Below are 23,949 nucleotides of genomic sequence, written 5' to 3' on the forward strand. Positions count from 1 at the left end.
GAAAATCTGTTTAGCTGTTAGAGAATAAATCTAATTCCTTTTCTCCATTCTTTCTATTGGTAATGGCTGTGTAATGTAGCAATGCTTGAGTTTTGGAGCCAGAACTGGGATTAATGTCTCAATGCTACCATTTTTAGGTTTCTAGCCTTGGTCAAGTTTTTTTGTTTTTAATGACTAAAGTGAAAATAATGTGAGAACTAAAGACGATAGTGCATTTGAGTTTTGCACAGATTCTGGCGGAGACAACTATATGACGTTGGTCATTATTTTCCTTTTTTGCTGTTTTGCCTTGTGCTTTTTCCTCAGTATCTTTGTACAGTATTAGTAGCTATCCTTTATTGTAGTGATCATTAATATAGTTCCTGTGTAACAATATGAAATATTAGCATACTGCCTTTTTGAATATTCTAGAAATACTCAGAAAAATTTAAAAGGAAAAAACCAAAATCACTGTCCAGAGATAAAAACCACATTTCATGGTTTACATATTCTCAGGCTCTTCCTTTTTTCTCTTTTAAAAAAATAAAAATTTTACTGCTTCTTTGTATCTTGCTTTTTTCACACTTAGTAGGTCTTGAATGTCTGTCTTTTATATTTGTTTTTGATTAACATGCCTGCTGTTATGTAAAAAGAAACTTGGAAATAATTGTCAAATAGAAGCATAATGAGTTTGTTGGAGATAGAAAATTTGATTTTCGATTTTTAAGAAGCTGATACCTCCAAGGAGCTCAAATATGCTAAAATGTATTTCTCACAAGGAGTTGTCTTGATAGTGTTGAAAGAGATTTTCAAATCTCATTTGTACCTAATTTATGTAGGTTGGGGTAGGAGAACTGGGAACATGGGTCAATCTTTAATGATGAAACAGCTATCTAAAAACACTTAACAGTATGTACTTTGTGCCATACACTGTTCTGAGTGCTTTGCACATGAACTCATTTAGTTACTTGCCATTTTTATTCTTCATAATTTTTTTAATGGTAAATTTTCTTTTGAGTTAATTGTAGATGTTAGGCTAGAAAGTCAAATTGTAGGACTTCAACTCCTAACAACTTGAACTCACTTTCTAAAATTTTGCCTAGATTTTAATTCTTGCTCTAGGTAATTAGAGCAAGCATCCTTCTGCTTTTGCTAAATCAAAGCATGTTATAAACTTAATTGTGTCAGGGTGCCACATGTGTGGCGGTCATTTCTGTGAGTAGTGCTTTTCATATTTTAAAAATTGTTGTTCAGACAGTTATTGTTAATGTAAAGGCTCAGTTTAAAGGAAAAACTTGGAGCGCTGAGGGTGTTGTTACAGTGTGCTTTTCCTCAGTCTCAATCTGGGAAGATCCTGTCCAGTTCCTGGACCATCTTTCTGGCTCGCCTCCCCAGTTGTATACAAAACTTTATTGAATGATTTGGAAATTGATGATTACAGAGTGTTTTATTTCACTTTCTGTTTTATGGTTCAGTCTTGGTGAAATTTGTTCCTTAAAATTAATGAGAATCATGGTCTGGAATTAAGATATTACTGTTACTTTGTAATTTTTTTGTGCTTTTGAAATTTTTGAAAATTTATATAGAGAAGAAGTTTAAAATTAATCTTGCCACCTGTGGATTTCTTTTTTTGTTTTGCTTTTTTGCCAGCGTTAGGAATTTATTCTTATGCCATGGAATGAATGCTTAGGAATTATGGTTGTTAGTGCTTTATATTTTGAGCCAAATAACTTTATGTAAGCTCCCCACCCCCCAAATTCAAAGTAACAAAGCTTAATATAAAAAGTGAAATGTTACAGAGTTACATAAAGTAAAAAGTGAACCTTTCCTCTTAGTGTAGGTATCTAGGTGTGCTTATCTGCCCACCCCAGCTTAAGTCTCATTTAAGAGATGTCTCTTTAGATTTTTTTCCTTTGAACTTATAAAGAATATGTGTGCTTTTTTAAGTTACAAAAATTGGGAATACATTTTATTTGTGATTTTTGTAGTCAGTTAATTAAGATACCATAGACATTTTCAAGTCTGCACATTCTACACATACAGATTTAACCTCATTTTTTCTCACCACCCCATGATACCTCTCCGTATAGGTGTATCATAATTAGAAGTTGTTGAAATTATTGAAAGTTGTTTTTTGCTTTTACCACCCCCCCCCAAAAAAAGCAAGAGTTAATGTCCTTATGTAAATAATAAATGCTAGAGAGGGTGTGGAGAAAAGGAACCCCTCCTACACTGTTGGTGGGAATGTAAATTGGTGCAGCCACTATGGAAAACAGTATAGAGGCTTCTTTAAAAACTAAAAATAGAATTACCATATGATCCAACAATCCCATTCCTGGGCATATATCTGGAGAAAACTGATTTGAAAAGATATAGGCACCCCAGTGTTCACAGCAGCACTATTTACAATAGCCAAGACGTGGAAGCAACCTAAATGTCCATTGGCAGATGAGTAGATAAAGAAGATATGGTGTACACACACACACACACACACACACACACACACACACAGGGATATTACTAAGCCATAAAAAAGAATGAAAGAATGCTATTTGCAGCAACATGGATGGAGCTAGAGATAATCATACTGAGTGAAGTAAGCCAAAGACAAATGTTTTATGATATGACTTACTTTTTTAATATTTTGGCTGTGCCAGGCGGCATGTGGGATCTTAGTTCCCCGACCAGGGATTGAACCCATGCCCTCTGAATTGGAAATGTGGAGTCTTAACCACTGGACCGCCAGGAAGTCCATATGATCTCACTTATATGTGGAATCTAAAATATGACATAAGTGAACTTATTTACTAAACAGACTCACAGACGTACAAAACAAAGTTGGGTTACCAAAGGGGAAGGGGTGGGGGATAAATTAGGAATTTGGGATTAACAGATACACACTACTATATATAAAATAAACAACAAGGACTTACTGTATAGCACAGAACTATATTCAATATTTTGTAATAGCCTATAATGGAAAAGAATCTGAAAAAGAACATATACACATATATATATGTATATATACACACACAGAGATATACACATATATATATACAAAACTGAATCACTTTGCTGTATACCTGAAACTAACACAATATTGTAAGTCAGCTATGCTCCTATTAAAAAATAATAATAACTAAAAAATTCAGCCATATGAACTTCCCATTCTTGTAGGTCAGGTATGGTTAAATATTGGCGATTTCACATGGCTTACTCTAAAATTTTATTACTTTACAAACATGTTTGGCTACTTCAGGCTTGCCCTTTCCAGCCAATTTATGAGACTTAGATGAAATTATAAAACATAAATTAGTGTCTGGTAGTGACCTCAAGAAGACGTTATATGGCTTATAATAGAAAGTTGGTTTTGAAAAGTCTAAGACTCAAAGGTTTATTTTTAAACCTAATTGGTGGCTTTGTGTTGATAAGAACTGGCATATATTTTCAAATCTTTAAAGTATTTAATATAATTAATTTTTTTTGATAAGTGTCTGCTTAATAGTTGATTTTGTTAACTAAAGATTGCTAAGAAAATTGGTAATTCCCTGGTGGTCCAGTGGTTAAGACTCTGTGCTTTCACTGCTGAGGGCCTGGGTTCGATCTCTGGTCAGGGAAATAAGATCCCACAGGCTAGCTGCATGGCATGACCAAAAAAGAAAGATTGCTAAGAAAATAATTCTCAGCTTGTAAAGTTGGAGATGATGGGAAAATGAAGAGTTCTTTAGATTCTCTTAAGCTGGATATATAGTATAATGTTCTGGGATATTGGAAGGGCAGTAGAAAGAGTTTTTACCCAGTGATTTCACATGTGAGGTGCCTTATTTTTTATTATAAGATGCCTACCTTATTCAGCAAGTTAGTAACACACACAAACGTGTTACATAGGAAGCCTGATATCTCAAGCTAATAGATAATTTTATAAGACTTTTTACGTTTTTCCTCTTGGGCTTAACATATTTGATATATAAAAACTTTTTTTTTGAATTGTGAAGTCTTCTGGTTGAAATACGGATAGGCAAGTTTTTGTTCTTGTGACATACGCCTTTTCTTCCATCTTTTATGGCAGATAGACATTATGGTTCTACATCTTTATAATTTAGTTATAATCTTGGGATAGGTCCCTTGAGAGAAATTTAATAAAGGGATTAAGAATAATTTGATGTAGAACACTCCCTTACCTGACAATTTCTTTTTTTAATTTGGCCATGCCGCATGGCATGCAGGATCTTAGTTCCCTGACCAGGGATCAAACTCGAGTCCCCCTGCAGTGGAAGCACAGGGTCTTAAACCAGTGGACTGCCAGGGAAGCCCCCTTACCGTACAGTTTTTTAATTTAGTATTTTACTTATAAGACAAATACAATATGCATGTATAATTTACATCTTACCTTTAAAAATGTATCAGTTTGATTCTTGCAACCAGTCTGAAAATTTTAGCTGTCTGTAGTTAGTCTTTCTCATAATACGAAGTCAGCATTGTTAGTCTTAGTGCTTGGGAATGCTCATATGTTAAAGAATAGGTGAACATATTCTTTATTACTTGTATCTTTTTCTTTTGGGGAATGGGCAGTTTCCAAGACTTATGAAACCCATTTGTTAAAGTATCAGCCACAAATACTAATGAGATAATAACTGTTGTGTAAGTAGATAAATCACATTAGTGTTTTCTAGATGTTAAGCCTGCTTTCCTAATGTACATTTTCTATTTCTTCATAGATTGTAATGAGATAAAATAGATATGAATAGTACTCAATAAATGTCTTTCATGTAGTTGTAAAACAGGTCATTATGATTAAGCATTCAGTTTAATGCTTAACATTATTTAGAATTAGGTAAAAACTGGTAGAAATTGTCTACTGGTGGTGTTCACATTATTTCTATTTGGTTATAACTTTGAAAGGCATCGTTGAACATTATTAACTTGAATGAAAAGCTGATAACATTAGGATCCAGACTGGAATTCCATTTAAGTCATAATTTGGTTGTGTGCTGGAATTTGGAGGCCAGTAAGGTTTGACTTGGATTCATTTGGTAGAAAGAATACTGAAATAGGCTTTTGGAATTTAATTCTTCCATGAAACTGTAGCCTTCTTCAATCTGGGTACTGTTGTGTTTTTAGGTCTCTCATGGGCACTCCTTAGTCTTTTTTTAAAGCTCTTTCTTGGATTTGAAGAAACTTAGAATGTTAGAGAAATGAGGGCCATTGCCTTAGAGTGTGAATTGCTTTCTTGGAATAGTTTGGGGATTTAAGTGAGTTGAAATCTGAAGTAAAGGAATTTCTGTGAGGTGCTTTTACTCCAATGATGTAGTCATAAATAAATTCAGTAATCTACATCTTGGACGTAGTATGCTAGGGCGCGGTTTTAACACTTGGTTATTAAAACGACTTTTTATTGTGTTGAGTACACTGTTCACTTTGTAAAGGATGTTATTTGACCCACAACACAAAAGTGGAGGCAAATTCATAGCATTTTGATTTGAGCCAGGAGCTTAGATTAATTTGGCTTTATGAGAGAGGCTTTGTCTTTCAGGGATCAGTTATTAATGAAGTTTACAGAGATGGATGTAAGTATAAAATGGAATCCAGCATTTTAATGTTCAGTGAGAACTAAAGCTGCAAGACAGTCCACAATGTTTTATTCTTTTTTGTAGGTAAACTTACATAGAAAGCCAGATTCCTAGACGGGTATTCTTTGGTGAAACAGAACAGGTAGTTTATTTTAAGACGCATTTTTCAGCATTCAAGCTTGAGGCACCCATCCACTGTAGATCAACAAGAGATATACCAGTCTGTTTAGCTGAACTGCCTTTCTAAGATAGTGCTTGGAAAGGGCACTTTCCTTCTTGTTCTCAGGGTTTTCTTTTTGTTTTTTTTAATTCTCAGTATACTAGGGAAAATAGCACTTACCATTTGAGTCTAATGGGCCATTTTTATTGTTTTTTTATATTTTTAAGTCATTTTACATATAAATTTACAGAAGTAAGAATAAAAGGATGGTGAAGATAAACATTATTAGATATTTTAATAAGCATTTAAACAAAGAAATCCAAGTTTTTATTTCATGTTTTCCTGGTTTTTGACGATACATGTACCTAAAATGAGCAAAGTTTTCTGAATATTAACTTATTGCTCATCAGCTATCATGCATAAACCCAGAACATACCCATCTTGTAAATGCTGATATCAGATTTAAAGTCCATCTCTGGTATGTTCTAGTTTATCATTTCTTCTGTTTCATCTTACACACTTGAATTATCAGAATGCAGTGGTTTAAGAATACAGTTGACTCTTGAACAACATGGGTTTGAACTGCATGGGTCCATGTATACTCGGATCCCCCCCGTGCGGCTTGTGGAAGTCTTAGTTCCCTGACCAGAGATTGAACATGGGCCCTCAGCAGTGAAAATGTAGAGTCTTGACCACTGGGCCACCAGGGAATTCCCACTCAGATTATTTTCAGTGGAAAGTGCTACAGTACTGCATGATCAGTGGTTGGTTGAGTTTGCAGATGTGGAACTGCATATACAGAAGGCCGTCTGTGTTACACTCAGCTTTCAACTGCATGGAGGGTTGATACCCTTAACCCCTTTGTTGTTCAAGGGTCGATTGTATTTTGGAACTTCTGATGGCTTCTAATTTTATCGAATAGAATGTTAGCATCTTTGCCCTATAATTACACCACTCTCATATTTAACCAATTGGATTGACTAATGTGCATTTCTTCGTCATCTGTTTCTTTCTAGTCACAGAAGATGGCAGAGTATTTTAGGATGTAGGAAAAATAAGGTTCCTGGATTCTGTCTTAGATTTATGTAAGGGTTCATTGGATGCTTAATAACAATTGCAAGACAGAATGAGTTTTATTCTATTCTAAAAAAAAAAGGTAAAAATTTCTTTTATTTTGGAAGATTTGAAGAAAGGATAGAGTCAAGAAATAGTTAGATTTACTCATAAGAAATGCAGAAGCTAAAATTGAGTTCACTGGAGCTTCATTGGTATATAGGCGCTTTTTTTCCCTCAGCTTTTCTCTAATCATGGTATGCAGTAAAGTTGATCATGAAGTTTTGGCTTATTTATTTTTAGTTCCAGTATTCCACCACTTCGAAGATTACTCATTATCATCTTGATAGAAGCTTCAGGCTTTCCAAAACTGTTTGCCTATCAGTAGTTGTTTACATTATTTCACAAATGGCTGTTAACATGTATTGATTGGTAGATTTCTCTGTCCACCTGTGTAGGGGCAACCTTAGTTTAATCAAGATTTTTGTGAGTGTTTCTTAGTCATCTCTTCCCAGCCCCCCCCCCCCACTTTCTCATGTATTGAAAATATATCAAACAAACTGCTGTGTCGTAAGAAATAACTCTAATTCTCAATGGAAACTTTTCTAATGTATTATATTTCAAAATACTTGATAATTATAGAATACGTAAGATACAGGGTTTGTTTTGCATAGGAGGTTTTGTAAGGTATGTACTCTGCTAGATGGACTAAATGTGTGTATAATTTTTTTGTTAGACTTTTAGTACATTTAAGTTCCTCAGCAAGGGATTTAAATGTCATACCTTGAAGGAATTTTAAAATAGGAAGAAATCTTAAAAACTTTCTAAAAACAGTTCTTAATTTCAGCATTTTATAAATACTGATAACAGATTTAAAATACATCTTATTAAGGTTCTAGCTTATCCTTACTTCTGATACTTGAATCATCAGAATGCCATGCTCGAAGATGAACAGTGCTGACAGAAACTGAAAGACCTATGTTTTACACTATATAAAACTGTCTTGTAAGAAGCATTTCTTTAAAATAATACTTATTGGGACTTCCCTGGTGGCACAGTGGTTAAGAATCCGCCTGCCAATGCAGGGGACACGGGTTCCATCCCTGGTCCAGGAAGATCCCACATGCTATGGAGCAACTAAGCCCGTGCGCCACAACTACTGAGCCTGCGCTCTAGAGCCCGCGAGCCACAGCTACCAAGCCTCCGCGCCTAGAGCCCGTGCTCCGCAGCAAGAGAAGCCATTGCAATGAGAAGCCTGCGTACCGCAATGAAGAGTAGCTCCTGCTTGCCACAACTACAGAAAGCCTGTGCAGCAACGAAGACCCAATGCAGCCAAAATAAATAAATAAATAAATAAATAAATCTCTTTAAAAAATAATAATATTTATGTTTAGTAAACCCTCTTGAATTTGGAATTCGATTTCCAAGGAGCCAAATTGCCCAAAGAGGGTTCAGTTTTATTTTTCAGTAGTAAAATTTAAGCGTATATAACTTTTATTAAATCATGTTTAGTACATCAGTTTCATTTTGTTCACAATTTTTTTTTTGATTAATTTATTTTGGGCTGTGTTGGGTCTTTGTTGCTGTGCGCGGGCTTTCTCTAGTTGCGGTGAGCAGGGGCTATTCTTTGTATTATTCTTCACAATAAAATTTTTGATTCTTGATTTTAATGGAAGTTTGCACTTCATTGTCTATAGTGTTGAAATCTTTTTGGATGAAGGAATAAGGGCATTTTTTTTCTTGTCAGGTGTATTCAAGAGCAAATGATCAAGAACCATGTGGATGGTGGTTGGCTAAAGTTCGAATGATGAAAGGAGAAGTAAGTGATGTTGAAACTTGCTTTGTGACTGATTTTCAAGGAAATACCTCCACTCTTGGTTCTGTAAATGTTACTCTAACTCTTAGTTGTTAAAAGCCTACTTCAGAAATAGTTAATCATGCCTTTCAAAAAGTCATGAGACCAGTAATTTATATTTGTGTTCTGGATTTGCAAACACCAAAGCTGCTCTCCAGAGGTATAAATAACGCAGGTGTGTGAGGACCACCATAGTTCATGCTTGTAAGAATGTATAATCTAGTTTAGGCAAATCAGATTGATGTAACTAAGCTGTGCTTTAGTATTTGTGCCACAAGGGGGAGGGTCTACTGGTTAAGCTGAGCAAGGTAATTAGAACTTCATTTAAAGCTCATTATTTTTGTTCAGATGGGATTTTTAAAATATTTTGATGTCTTTTAGTTTTATGTCATTGAATATGCTGCTTGTGATGCCACTTACAATGAAATAGTCACATTTGAACGACTTCGGCCTGTCAATCAAAATAAAACTGTCAAAAAAAATACCTTCTTTAAATGCACAGTGGATGTTCCTGAGGATTTGAGAGAGGCGTGAGTAATTTTGTTTACTGTTGAATTGATTTGTGAATCAAGAGGATTTTTCAGTGCTACAAAGAACTTTTTTCCCCAGATGCCCAGTCAAAAACTGTGATAGAAAATCTTTTTAACAAACAAAAGTTTTAATGGGTGGTGTTAAAATGAAATACTGAGTTTTCATTATAATTGCCTTCTAAATTTAACCTATTATTTAGGTCTTACCCATGAATTACTTTCTCCCTAGGTGTGCTAATGAAAATGCACATAAAGATTTTAAGAAAGCAGTAGGAGCATGCAGAATTTTTTACCATCCAGAAACCACACAGCTAATGATACTGGTAAGGTAACTCCATATTTTAAGGTAGATAATGAATATTGTACAGATTTTATAAATATTTCAAAAGATAAAAGCTAACTTGTTTTATAGTGACCTTATTAAAATACAGTGTGGGAGAAATTTTTTTGCAGTTATAAAGTTAATTTGTAAATTTCTCCTGGAGTAAGGAGGAAAAATCAATATAATATTCTTTACATCATAAAATCCTTAATATATGGGATCCTGGATTCTACCTGCGCCCCCCAATCATAATTTGAAGAGCAGATCTAAGTAATATGGAAATTAAGAAAGCAAAGTAAGATTAACTTGTGGCGAGGGGCGGTGCATGTTAGGTGAGGAGATAAGTATAGTAGACGAAAATCAAGAAAGGCCTTATGTGGAAGGTTGTGTTTGTATTACCTTGAAAAAGGATTTAAGTTTTTGAGTGATTAACTTGTGTGTTTATAGTCTGCCAGTGAAGCAACTGTTAAGAGAGTAAATATTTTGAGTGACATGCATTTGCGAAGTATTCGTACGAAGTTGATGCTTATGTCCAGAAATGAAGAGGCCACTAAGCATTTAGAAGTAAGTGGGTTTACTTGTAAAAGGTTTTTTGCGTGTCCCATTTAGTTTCATGAGTATATTATTCAAGTTCCATGGCTGAAACTACTTGACTGTTAGGTAAGGCAACTTGGGACCTGTTTTATGGCTAATAACTGGAGTCATTGTGTCCTTAGAAGAATTACTTTTTTCTATTACTTTTGTCAAACATAGCCTTTTGTCTGCTAAATTCCTGTTATTTGTTAGAACTTGGATGACAGGTGCCAAAGAGCTTAAAAACTCCCTAGGGATTTCCAGTAGAACTTTATTGCTGGTTTTTACTGTCCTGTATCAGTCACAATGCATTTCCTTAGTAACTGGTTCACTATAACAACAACTGGGTAAGAAGAGAGGAGGATACGTGGCTTATAGTTTTAAAAAAGAGCCTGTCATTGCTTCTCTCCATCCTAAGGTATTCCTGTTTTCTCCTCTTCTTCGCTGCCATACTATTAGGAGATGTGTTCCCCCCACCCCCTCCCACACGCACTTGTGCACACACGCTGTCTTAGAGAAATTGGGGTACGTTTATCTTTAGGATAAGTACACGAATGCCCTTATTACTTTAAAAGTTCCAAACAAGGGATATGTGAATGAGTTTTGAAACACAAATCATCTGAATTGGAGAGCTTCCTGTATCAGTAATTCTGGAAAATTGTTTTAGAATTACTGTTTTCTGTGACCATGATTAAATAGATGGGTCGACCTTTTTTCCCCTTCCATTATATGACCCCAAATGAATTTCCTTTATTCCTTTTTTTCTTAGTTCTTTTTCTTTTTTAAAAAAAATTATAGTGAAATAAACATAAGATTTACCATCCTAACCATTTTTAAGTGTGCAGTTGATAGTGTTGAGAAGTGTATTCACATTGTTGATCAACCGATCTTCAGAACCTTTTCATCTTGCAAAAGTGAAACTCTGTGTCCATTAAACAACTTCCCATTTCCCCTTCCTCCCAGCCCCAGCTCACCACCGTTCTACTTTGTTTCTATAAATTTGAGTACTCTAAATACCTTTCGTAAGTGGAATCATGTAGTATTTGTCTTTTTGTGACTGGCTTATTTCACTAAGCATAATGTCCTCAATGTTTGTCCATGTCATAGCATGTATCAGAATTTCCTTTTTAAGGCTGAATAATTCTGGTTTTACTCACATAATCACATTTTGTTTATCATTCATCATTCAGTGGACAGGTGGGTTGCTTTTTCCTCTTGACTGTTGTGAATAATACTATGAACATGGGTGTACAAAAATTTTTTTTGATCTTTTATAATAAAGTATAATTTGCCTCTTTTACTAGTGCACAAAGCAACTTGCAGCAGCTTTTCATGAGGAATTTGTTGTGAGAGAAGATTTGATGGGCCTGGCAATAGGAACACATGGTAGTAACATACAACAAGCTAGAAAGGTTCCTGGAGTTACAGCTATTGAGCTAGATGAAGATACTGGAACATTTAGAATCTACGGCGAGGTAAGCTGTTTGCCCCCCACCTTGGGTAACTTTCCTATAACATATTACCTATTGTCTGGAATTTCAGTTTCCGAAGGGTGAAACGCTTTAAATTAATCAGCCTGGCAATCGTTGCATGTATGTAGGTGGATTAAAGGTTGTGTTTAGTGTGTACTCTTCTCAAAAGTTACTTAATCAGCTGCTTCTGAATTTTACTGTTTTATGTGCATTACAGATAATTTATTCAAATATTTTTTGAGTGCTTACTGTCGGGCACTGGCAGTTATAAATAGCATATAATAGAATAGCTTTTGTAGAACTTGAATTTGAATAATATTTTGTCACTGGTTAATTGTGACATCTGTGTGGACAGGAAAATAATTGGAAAAATAAATCAGACTTTTCTTCATTGAGACCATCCTTCACATTAGAGAAAATGAGTTTTTTGGGGGTGATAATTTCAATTCTTGACTTTTCATTTGAGTCATATAGTAAATCTTACTAGAGGCCTGATTTTTACTTCCGAAACTGTTAGAAGTGGGCAGTATAACAAAGTAATTGAGATGAAAGGCTTTGGAGCCATACTGCCTGAATTGGAATTTTGTCTCTACCACTTTGAGGGGGCTTGGAGAAAGTTACTCAGCTTCCCTGTGTAATTTTCTGAATTGTAAAATGAGAATATTAATAGTGCTTACCTTACAGTTTATGAGGATTAAATATGGTTTAAAATTTTTTGCTGTGTATAATACAGGGAGCACACAACATACTTGACCTGTGGTTATTAAAGGACAAACATTAGAAGTGGAAGTTAACTGTTACTAGACTATAAATTCCTTTTGGTGAAGACACCCCCGCCCCCATCTTCTGGTCTTTTAAAATCATAACCATTAGCGATTAGGAATTTTAATGATGTTATCAGTAGGTAATTTTTTTTTAAATGCATCTGCAGAAACAACCTTTTAAATCATTTCTTACGTTGAGAATGAAAAAACAATGCAGATAGTACAGACAACATGAACAATTTTTTTTTTTTTTTTTTTTGCGGTGTGTGGGCCTCTCACTGTTGTGGCCTCTCCCGTTGCGGAGCACAGGCTCCGGACGCACAGGCCCAGTGGCCATGGCTCACAGGTCCAGCTGCTCCGCGGCATGTGGGATCCTCCCGGACTGGGGCACGAACCCGCGCCCCCTACATCAGCAGGCGGACTCTCAACCACTGCGCCACCAGGGAAGCCCTGAACAATTTTTTTTTTAACATTCACCTGGAGAATTCAGCATAGGAGTGTGGGCCAGATGTATTTAGGATTGGGTTAAATTTGGCTAATGTAAGTAAGTTAAACTCTCTTAATTTTCTCAGGAGCTTAAAAGGGACCTTAGAGATGTCTAACATATTTTGGTTGTAAAAGACTCTTTCCTAGCTGTTCAGTGATTACTGTGACTTTTTTTGGAAAAATACTTCATGAATTATTTGACTTGAAATGTCACTCTGGTGGTCTGAGCAGAATCTTGTACTAGAGTGTAATAATTCAGTTTTTCTTATTTTATTTTTGTTGTGGATTGTGGGTTTCTTCAAGGTTGAATTTCATGTTTGTTTCCCCTCTCTCCCCACCAGAGTGCTGATGCTGTAAAAAAGGCTAGAGGTTTTTTGGAATTTGTGGAGGATTTTATTCAGGTTCCTAGGAATCTTGTTGGTAAGTACTTCTGCTAAATGTTAAATAAGTTAAATGTTACTTAATTACGTACAGTGACTTAATTGAAAATTAGAGTTTTCTGATATCTTAAAGTTATGTAGAGTATTATTTTTATAACAGTTTGTCATTATAGTTTTTCTTAAGCCTTTTCATCCTTTGGCCTCTTTCTTAATATTTTCATTTGCTTGATGTCTTTATCATTCATATATCCATCAAAATTGTCATAGTACTTTTTGAGAAGGTATTTGTGGTAATTTTTTTCTTCTGTTTAATGTAGAAGAAAAAGTAAGAATGGACTAACAATAGGGTAATAAACTTCTACACAGTAGGCCTCGAGTAAGTAATAGTTGTTGCAAAGGCATAGAATAAAGTTTAAGAAGTCATAGGCAGGAGAGAAGGATGGTGATGATGATATGAGGGGAGGTTTCACTATTAAGTTTTTGACACTTAGTGAAAACTGCTGCGCCCATGGGTTATTAAGTTAAGTGGCGATTTTTGAATTTGAAGGTGCAGTTAAATGAGAATTATAGCTTGGGATTAGTTGTTTAACAGCTTTGTTATTATCCTCTACATCTGTGCTGTCTTTTAAAATGCTGTTTGAGACATATGGGAGAAGCTTTGGTCACATGTTAAATACTTAGTGATTATCCTAAAAGTTTGACATAAATAAAGCATCAACATGATGTAGCAAAATTTACTAGGGGAATGGTTTTTTATGATTTTTTTGGTCATCTATTGAATCTCATTAGTTTTTTGACCTTAAATAGTTAGAGCCCCTTGGGCTCCATTTATATATAGTTACGCCTATAGGAAGATTCTATACATGTTTTACTTGTCAAATTCCGTAAAACATTAGTAGGTGAAAATTAAAAAAAAAAATACTTCTACTATTAAAAAAGATGTTTGTTTTGGCCAGTAAAAAGTAGTGCACTTGGGATAATAGTGTACAACGCAAGAATTTGGACAGTTTCATGGTGTTCAACTATATAAAAATCTTTTCACTTCTGCCCAAACGTTTGGATGGGTATGATATATACTACCAGTTAAGAAAGCTCCACTTAATCTGTTCTTAGAAACCACTGTTCACTGTACACTGAATTGCTGGAGATTATGAGTTGAGAGGTTACAATTAAATGTAAGTCTCAGGAATTGTACATAATTATAATAAATGTTAAGATAACAAAAAGTTACCAAATGTTTATTGTTGCCTAATGAAATTGCCTTTGACAAGAAAGCTGCTTTTGAAAATGATCCCCCTTGTTGTTTATATAATACTCTATTATTGACAGCTATCAGTACTAACATTTTGGTTGCTGCTTTTACAGAACATAATTTAACTTAAGATTTCTTCACTTGTAAAAATGATTTGGAGGTGAGTGTGTCCAAGGGAGTCAGGGTTCTTTCCAGCCCAACAATTCTATAGAAGATAGCCTTGGTCTTGTAGAATTTGTGGTAGTGTTAATTTTAAGTAAAAATTCCTGATACTTCAGAAATAAGGAAATTGGGTGTATTTGTAGCTCTCAGATTTTTCTCTTTATTCATTTATCTGTGCAGTGATGTGAGTACCTGTCATGTCTCTTTTTTTCCTCCACCCTGGCTTGGTTGGCTTTGGTGATTTGGGTTGTTTGTTTACTGTTTAGAAAATAAATATTAGCAACTATTATGCGTTGGTGAAATACTCAGAAGTAAGGACTTCAGTTGGTTGGTGTGTATAATAGTAGTACTACATCTTCCTCCAAAATGTTTTCTGGTTGAAGCAGTGTTTTGAAAAATAGTACCTTCTTAGTCCAAGTGAAAGAGAAAAAAAAGAGGACTGAGACATAAATGGGAATGAGGACTACTTGGTAGGTAAGTTTCAGAGAGGATTTCTGCACATATTCAGGTTCCAAGGGTTCTAGACTTGTTGACCATTCCCACCCTTCCCAAATCGAAAGTATTACATGAACATTGATTTGAAAATTAATTGAAACTTTTCACCTCCTGGAAGCCTTCCTTAATCACTTCTCTACTCTGTCCCTTCAGCATTTATGCTCAGTGCTCAAATTATACTACAGGTCTGCTTCAGTTTGTCAATATGCTTTGGAATTTAAACTGTGGAAATGATCAGTTAAAATACTGAAGGTCTCTGGTGGGACTAAATAAAACTTGCAGGTAGGTCCTTGCCACAGACCCCAGAAGGGTGATGGATATTCACTCACCACTGGTATAGTTCACAAGAAGGAAGGGGTAAAGATTTGGGGGAGGGGGTATGATATATCAATCTGATTTTTGTTTTTTCGAAAAGATATTTGCTTATTTTTAGCAGGGTCAAGGATGGAGTTGCTGCTTGAGCTTCACTGTGTTAACATGAAGGTTGCTTTTATATGCTGCTGCTAGGGCTGCTCAGAGAAGACATACATCATGTGACTTCCCTGTCCTACTCCTTTGTTTTTTCTTTTTACCTGTTAATTGCTGGTGCTTTTAAATTTAGGGTTATTGGGCAAGGAGGTTTGAAAATCCTATAGTAGTGTCTGCTGTATTGACCGGCTTATTGTTGCCATTGTTTCCTTATTTATCTCCTTCCCCCCTTATTTATTCTTTATTGAGAACTGTTCTCTCAAGCATGCAATAGGAGAAACTTACATTTTAACCTCTTTCAACCAAAATGAATTTATTGTGGAAATAGATTGCTGATATAGTATAAAATTTTAATTAATTGAGGATTTGGACTTAACAAATAAGATGTTGCTGTTAACTTAGGATACATCTATTCCATACACTGGTAGTTACTTGAACATTTACTTCTGTTACCAGGTAACACTACCCAGTATTGCTTTGTTACTTTATGGGTGTATGTTAGCTTTATAACAAGTGAGTTCCTAAGGGGAAGAGCATCTTCGTGTCCTCCTTTTAGTTTCTCCTCTAATTATTGGATACTCAATAACTACTATGTGACAGACTTACAAGTTAAGTGTGGAGAAGGTAAATAATTTGAATTTATGTCATTTTACAGTATTTCGTATCTAGGAAGACAGCAAACCATATACATGTTGTATGTAGTTGTACACTTCTGCAGTACTTTAAAAACTTACAGGTGTAAAATGTAATACTTGTTAAATGTCAACATTTTATTTTGGTGAAGAGAATATTCATTTTAAAAGAATCTTGAAGTCACAGGTGTCTTTTGAACAAGTAGGAACTTAAAAGCCAGATTGATGACTTCGTTAGTTGTTTGAATAATAATATATGTAATATGTCATAAATGTAAACAAATTGATGTGATTAATGCCAAAATAAAAGTTTTCTTTTTGCCTTCATTTATATATCCAAGTTTTTGAAATAAATGGATATGACTTGATATTTTAAAAATAATATAGAACATATTAAAAAATACTTAGACATTGAAAATGGCTTACATTGTGAGTGGCACTGTCAATCTCAGTTAACAGTAGTTGCCTTGGGAGTACTGAAGTGAAGTTTTCATACCAAGGATAAAGTTCCTCAGTGGTCTTTAGGGTGAGTTAATTGAGAGTAAGAAGATGAAGTTTTGCTTGGTTTTTATAATTTGATAGTAAGTCAAATTATTTGGGCTGGTGTTGAAATGATAAGCAGTGTTGGTTTTTAACTTACCAGTATATATGTTTTCTCTTATTAAAGGAAAAGTAATTGGGAAGAATGGCAAAGTTATTCAAGAAATAGTAGACAAATCTGGTGTGGTTCGGGTGAGAATTGAAGGAGACAATGAAAATAAACTACCTAGAGAAGATGTAAGTATTTAAAACATAATTTGCTTGTGTCGTGTGTCTCCCTCCTCCCCCCCCCCCCGCCCCCCATTCTTTTTCTGGTTGACTTACAGTACTATTTTTTATATTTTGAAAATTGTTTTAGGAAAGTTATATCCGGTGAACTGCTTATGCTCTGCAGCAGATTTTTCTTTTTTAAAAAGTTCTGTTCCTTACAATGTTGCTTAACACACTTAGAAAACAAGTCATCTTTCAGTTGTTGGCCTTGGGCTCTTGGTTGGTTTCTCAGTATGTCAGTAAAAAAGCCAGTTTTGGGGGGAGAAATAAAAAAGACTGATAATCCTAACAGTTCTTTTTTTTTGTACTTAGAGTGTAAAGAATTTGATATTCTAAACAAAACAGTCGTCTGTGAAGGAATTCTTGATATGTAACACTTCCTTGACTTTTTTTTTAGAATTTGTAAGCCCTAACCATTTTTTAATTGAAATCTTTAAGCTTTATGTTACTAGTAATTCTGATACCAACTTTCTGAAATTTCTTTTTCAGTCTTTTTCTTACATGTTGATGTCTTGTCCACAGTGCTGTATTTTTCCTTCTCATCCACCACTGTAAGCATCTCTCACCTTTGTGGCTCCAGTGGTCAACTCTGTATAAGTTGCATGTCTGAACATAAGGCAAGGATTTTCCCCCATATTATCTCCCAGAAAGCAGTACATTCACACCTTCCTCAGTTTTGCACGATAACTAGAGAGTTTGTTTGCCTATCGGGCAGAGTAAGTTTTTTTTTAAATAAATAAATAAATAGACAGAGAGACACACACACACACACACACAGAGAAAGTTGTAGATTTTGGCTCAGATAAATAGCCTCACAGCTGGTATTTGATGTTGTAAAGATGCCTATGAAAGATACCATTTTCTTTATTCCTTTTAATTAGTTAGAATGTGGAGGTAAAATACACACTTAAAAACAAATGAGAGAAAAGAAATGTCTTACTATTATACAAATGAGTACTTGTGGATTGATTTCATCCTACACTGCTTCAAAAACTGCTGTGAACCTCAAGTAATTTTAACTTATTCTTAAGCAAACACCATGCACCAAATGGGGGGGAAACCCCATTTTTTATTGAATTTAAGATGAGGATTAAAATTGAGGGTGTCATACTGTTATAATTGGCACTGTCCCCATTTATACTTACTATATAAAATAATGGTGATCCATTTGGCATACAACCACTGCCTAAAATTGATCTGAAGATCAAGGTGTTTACTGGGCAGGGTCATTAATGACTCAATTATTAATTTCTTAGCTTGATACTAATATCTAGTCTTCCCTTAGCTTGACTTATTCCCAGTTGCTTTCTAGTATTTACTATCTTGTTGCAAGCTAATTCTTCTAGGCCCTCCTTCATAAATTAAGAAGTTATTGTACTTTCCTTTGTTTGTAGTTTTGGTCATTGTTACCTCCATTTCTGTGCCAGAGTTAAGAAATTTAAATGCTAAAAGATACCAAGCACATTATGTAAATTATGAAGCAAGTTGGGATGTACAAGATAGGAAAGGGAGGGCACACTGTGCCTTTCTATAAAAGAAACATGCTGCTCACGTTTAATCTGGTTGCTGTGTAGGAATGCATGTATTATGTGTTGCTGTTTCTTCCAATATTTTAAAGAAAAGCTGGAAACCTAAACAGTACACAAAATTTTTCAATTTTCCAAACATTGCATGTGAAAACAAATCTGAAGGTTGATATTGGCTTATTTGGGGCCACCATTTCACAATTTAAGCTGTCTAGGGGCATTCCCTGGCGGTCCAGTGTTTAGGACTCTGCACTTTCACTGCTGTGGGCCTCGGTTCTATCCCTCATTGGGGAACTAAGATCTCGCAAGCTGTGTGTCGTGGCCAAAAAGACAGAAAGGAAAAAAAGCTGTCTAAATCCCCTGGAGACTCAGTTTATAACTTGTTTACTCTGAAGTCTTCGGTGACTCACCTCTAGCCCAATATGACCTTTCCACCTGTATACCATAGCTTTTATTGTCTATATAATTGTGTATTTAATGATTTTCTTTAAGTCTTTTATTTTGTTTTCTGGTTTATCTTATGTCTCTAAGCCAGGTATGGAGCTCCTTGAAGTCAAGAAATCAAATCTGAATTCTCATATTCTCCCTTCTTCCCTAGCATAATGAACTGTATAGAGTAGGCACCTGGTAAATATTTAAAGTCAGTTAATTAAGGTTTTTTAAGATTAGATTTGAGTTTTTAATTGTAAAAGAAACACGGTTTATGTAAAGGTTAGAATAGCACAGAAAGGTATGGTGTAAAAAATAAATTATATTTATGTCCTGTCCATGTCTTTCTCTTTCCATCATGTCTAATAGATTTTAGACTTGTCAGGTTGCCTTTTTGTGTCTTCTGCTCTTAAAAATAATGTTGCAGCAAAGATCCCTTGTGACTGAAGAGTAAATTCCTGGAAGTGCATTTGTTAGATCAAAGGCTATATGGCATTTAAATTTTTAGATCTTGTTAGTTTTCCCACACATTCCTCCACCAGTATAGAAAATGTCTGTATTCCACATATTTGCCAATACTGAGTTTTATCACAGTTTAATTAGTGCCATTCCAGAAGATGTACATATTATCTTTCCATTTGCTTGAAAGACATTTTCTATAAACAGATTGTCCTTTGCATATTTTTTGTCATTTTTTATTACTGAAGTGTGTAAGCTTTTGCATTTTGAGTAAGTTAGTCTCTTTATGTATGTGGCAAATATTTTTGCCTTCTGACTTCTGCAGTTTTGTGTCATGTTTGGCAGGTCATAGATTGTTCAGAAGTGCATTTCTAGTTTTTTCCCTCCAATTTTTTTTTTTTTTTTTGGTGTAATGTTATCAGGAGCAGGATCAGCGTTATTTTTTTCTGAGTGCTAGTTTATCTCAGTGTCACCTGTTAACTATAAATAATCAGTTTAAAAAATATTTTTAAATCTAGAAATTTCACTGAAATAACTTAGATGTAAACTCATATATTCAGTAATAATCATTTACTCTTTACTCCAGTTTTTTTGTTTTAATGGGTTATAATACCTATTAAAATAGTCGGTAAAATACGTGCAGTTAAGGATGCCTTTTTACTGCTCCTTTTCTTTGGAGGTAACTATTGGTTACTATCTCCAGTTGGGGGTCAAGGCATTCTATTTCTCTTAATCCTTGCAGATCAGCTGTTCGGAAAGACTTTACCGTTTTTATCTACTTGTAAAATTCTATTTATTTTTAATATTGGCTTTAAATGACAATAATACTCTTATGAATTCCCCTAAATTTCCACATCTGGGATGGCATAATTCACATTCTACCTAATATTCCTGTGCTTTTAAAGTTCATATCATTAATGCTGTACAATGAGATTATTACAGGAAGGTTTATTATCTTTTCTGAGATTGTGATTACCTTTAGAACAGGGACTTTATTTATCCTATTCCTTAGCATAGGTTCTGGCAGTTAACACGTGGATGTTGTTTAGAATTAAGTAACTGGATATGAAATTGGCTGGGAGCAAATAGTTTTCTCAGCTGTAGAATTGGGATATTTCTTAAAGTGAATTTTTAATGAACATTAAATAATGAACGTAAATAATATAGTCCCAGAAATACAGTATGTGATTAAAACTTTTTAGATCTCTTTTTTTCCCCTCCCCTGTGTCTTTTATTCACTTTATATCCTCTGTTTTCTGCATGTGAATTTTTGAGGACACTGTCAAGACTTTCTCACTTCCTAATAAGCTTAAGTTAGAGTCCCTTGTTTCATGCCTTCCTAGTTGTAATTACTTCCTTATAGTCACTCGCTTTAAGCTCCATGATAGCTGTGCTCTGTACTGTAGCCTTAGCACCTGCCCTGGTCCATTTCTTCTTTTTGATCTCCCATACTAAAATTCAATTAAATTTTTAAAAAATTATTTTGGGGCTTCCCTGGTGGCGCAGTGGTTGGGAGTCCGCCTGCCGATGCAGGGGACACGGGTTCGTGCCCCGGTCCGGGAAGATCCCACACACTGCGGAGCGGCTGGGCCCCGTGAGCCATGGCAGCTGAGCCTGCGCGTCCGGAGCCTGTGCTCCGCAACGGGAGAGGCCACAACAGTGAGGGGCCCGCGTACCACAAAAAAAAAAAAAAAAAAAAATTATTTTGAAAATAAGTCACATAGTAGTTTCTTACATAGAATAAAAAGTTAAGCCACACTTAATTCCATATTTAGAATCCAAAGTTAAGCCAGTTTGTTTAGATAACTGTTAGGAACTATTCTGTAAAATTAAGAAAATGAGGAAAGACACTGTGATTGGGTGTTTACTTAGGATCTGTTCATTGCTCTTAGCCAGTAGGAAGCTGGAAGTTTACTTCTATAAAGGAAAAAAAAATTATCTTACTCTCCTCCTCACTTTTTTAAACCTTCCTCTTTTGAAATTCAGCTAAGTAAACCAGGTCTGGGTTAATCCTTTCATTTGTTTTAATAACTGGTGACTACTTGCCCATATCAGTAATTTCTTTACATTGTGTAAATATTGAGAGTCTGTAGATGATGCTTCTATTAATGATCACGAAGTACTCCTTCCATTACATACATGTTGAAAGTTTTGCTATCTGAGCACATAATATAGGGATAACCTGGCTAATGGGTTTTATTACGTTTTTAAGGAAAGCACTACTAAAGTGATATATCTAGTCTGAAAATTCATGCCAGTTTGATGGTAAATTTCTTTAAAAGTTGGTTTATATACTTAAAAGATTAGATTGAATTAGAAATTAGAAAACATAAATATTAAATACTGAGGATGTTGTGTTTTCTTACAGGGGATGGTTCCATTTGTATTTGTTGGCACTAAAGAAAGCATTGGAAATGTGCAAGTTCTTTTAGAGTATCATATTGCTTATCTAAAGGTTTGTATAGTGTTCATATCATGTTGCTCCACATGTTTAACTTTATATTTGTAATAAATTTTAAGTCTTTAAATATTTTTGTTAATTCAGCTTCATATTTGCCCTTTCTTTCTGCGTGAGAATATTAAAAGTCCTTTGCTGTAGTAAAATGATTGGCCTCGTGTACATTTTTTCTCTTTCCCTCTGTACTTTTACATTTCTTTCCGTACTGTTTAAGACATGGTCACTCTTGTGTTTGATGCAGATAGGACACAGAACCAGGAATGAAGGTGGGCTTTCTTGGTAACTGATATTCTCTGAATCATGTGTACTACCCCCATAGATATCAGTTGATAATCCTTAACCATTGTTTTTAATATAGTCTGTCTGGGTTGATGAATAAAGAGAAAAGGTTTTAGAAAAGAAATTCCGTATAAGTTGGAATTGTCATTTTCTACTCTTCTTATTCCTGCTGTTTTTTTCTTGTTTATAGTATCTCAACTGCTCTGTCTCTAGTTATGTTTTCCTTTTAGTCACTCATATCGTTGGCTGCTGTGTTAATATTTTGAAAGCACCCCTGATAATGTCATTCCTTTTTTTAAAACTCATCTTTCCAATACTCTGCCTTTTAGCCAAGAGCTTTCTCTAGACACCTTACCTTCACATCCTGTAATGACCTCATTCTCTGAATGACCAAGTCTGCCAGTTCATCTAGGTCACAACTCAAGTGTCATTATTTTGATAGGAAAGTAGGTTATTAATAGTACCTGTCATAAATGGTACCTTACCTCATTTAGCAGAGTTTTTACTCCTGGAAGGCTAGATCTGGTAATTTTATGTAATTATTAGCTGTTTAACTAGGTTATTTCAGCACTTGTCTGTTGAACATCCCCTAGGTTATTCTAATGCTTGTGTGTAAACATTCCCTTGAAGGAGAAGAGTCATTGTCTTTTTATTTTGCATACCTGTAGCACTTAGCATGGTTGGCACATGATGCTAAGGCATTTGTAAATGCTTGGTGAATTGAATTAGCAAATGACCTTGTAAATTGTGTTCACTAGGAATACAGTTATACTTTGCTGAATAACTGCCCAAGATCACAAGCTTCTTTCATTTGTAGGACTGGAATATAGCTCAAGCTCTGGGCTTTAAGAAGACAAACACATGTAAGATTTATCCTTTTTTGTTTTGGTTATAGGAAGTAGAACAGCTAAGAATGGAACGCCTGCAGATTGATGAACAGCTACGACAGATTGGTATGGGTTTCAGACCTTCTTCCACCAGAGGGCCTGAAAAAGAGAAAGGATATGCCACTGATGAAAGTACCGTCTCTTCTGTACAAGGTTCTAGGTCTTATAGTGGAAGAGGCAGAGGTCGTCGGGGCCCTAATTACACCTCCGGTTATGGTAAAAAAAAATTTTTTTTTTTTGGTAGTGGTTTCGGTGGTCCAATACATTTTGCTTATTATTGTTTTTGGGTTGTTTTTAGGATTTATTTTTTATTTCATTTTATTTATTTATTTATTTATATGGCTGCGTTGGGTCTTCATTGCTGTGCGTGGGCTTTTTTCTAGTTGCAGCGAGCAGGGGCTGCTTTTCATTGTGGTGCGCAGGCTTCTCATTGTGGTGGCTTCTCTTGTTGCGGAGCATGGGCTCTAGGCGTGTGGGCTTCAGTAGTTGTGGTGCACGGGCTCAGTACTTGTGGCTTGTGGGCTCTAGAGCGCAGCAGGCTCAGTAGTTTTGGTGCGTGGGATTAGTTGCTCCGTGGCATGTGGGGTCTTCCCAGACCAGGGTTCGTACCCATGTCCCTGCATTGACAGGCGGATTCTTAACCACTGTGCCACCGGGGAAGTCCTGCTTATTATTGTTTAGTTCATCACTTTATCTTGGCTTTGAGGGCAGGAGATAGTTCCGAGGTACATGTTTTGATAGTGACAGCATGCTTTATATTAATGACAGTAAAAGGTTTATAGTGTTCAAGTAAAAGGTTTGTGTGTAATGAAATGAAACATGTTTTTGTTAAGTTTATAGCTCATGATCATGTTTGTTCTAAATATTTAGAATAAATATATATGCAACTTGTTTTCTCAGGTATTTTCCCTGTACAATTATATATATTTTCCAATAAAAACCTAGTGA

The 23,949-nt window shown here is 35.1% G+C and overlaps 1 protein-coding gene across 5 annotated transcripts in view; it reads left to right on the forward strand.

The window, feature by feature from the left end:
- Window positions 1-23,949, forward strand: part of FXR1 (FMR1 autosomal homolog 1) — a 56,225-nt gene that overhangs the window by 18,899 nt on the left and 13,377 nt on the right. For 3 of the 5 annotated variants that reach the window (XM_019946141.3, XM_073803925.1, XM_073803924.1), the window contains exons 4-12: window positions 8,510-8,581; window positions 8,999-9,147; window positions 9,377-9,470; window positions 9,917-10,033; window positions 11,347-11,517; window positions 13,106-13,184; window positions 16,821-16,930; window positions 21,746-21,832; window positions 23,010-23,217. In XM_019946141.3, coding sequence (XP_019801700.1) covers window positions 8,510-8,581; window positions 8,999-9,147; window positions 9,377-9,470; window positions 9,917-10,033; window positions 11,347-11,517; window positions 13,106-13,184; window positions 16,821-16,930; window positions 21,746-21,832; window positions 23,010-23,217 — 1,087 coding nt within the window. The remainder of the gene's footprint in view (window positions 1-8,509; window positions 8,582-8,998; window positions 9,148-9,376; window positions 9,471-9,916; window positions 10,034-11,346; window positions 11,518-13,105; window positions 13,185-16,820; window positions 16,931-21,745; window positions 21,833-23,009; window positions 23,218-23,949) is intronic. The other 2 variants (XM_019946142.3, XM_019946143.3) reach the window with 1 other exon arrangement.

This window comes from Tursiops truncatus, chromosome 4 (assembly GCF_011762595.2).
Source record: "Tursiops truncatus isolate mTurTru1 chromosome 4, mTurTru1.mat.Y, whole genome shotgun sequence".
Classification (NCBI taxonomy): Eukaryota; Metazoa; Chordata; class Mammalia; order Artiodactyla; family Delphinidae; genus Tursiops; species Tursiops truncatus.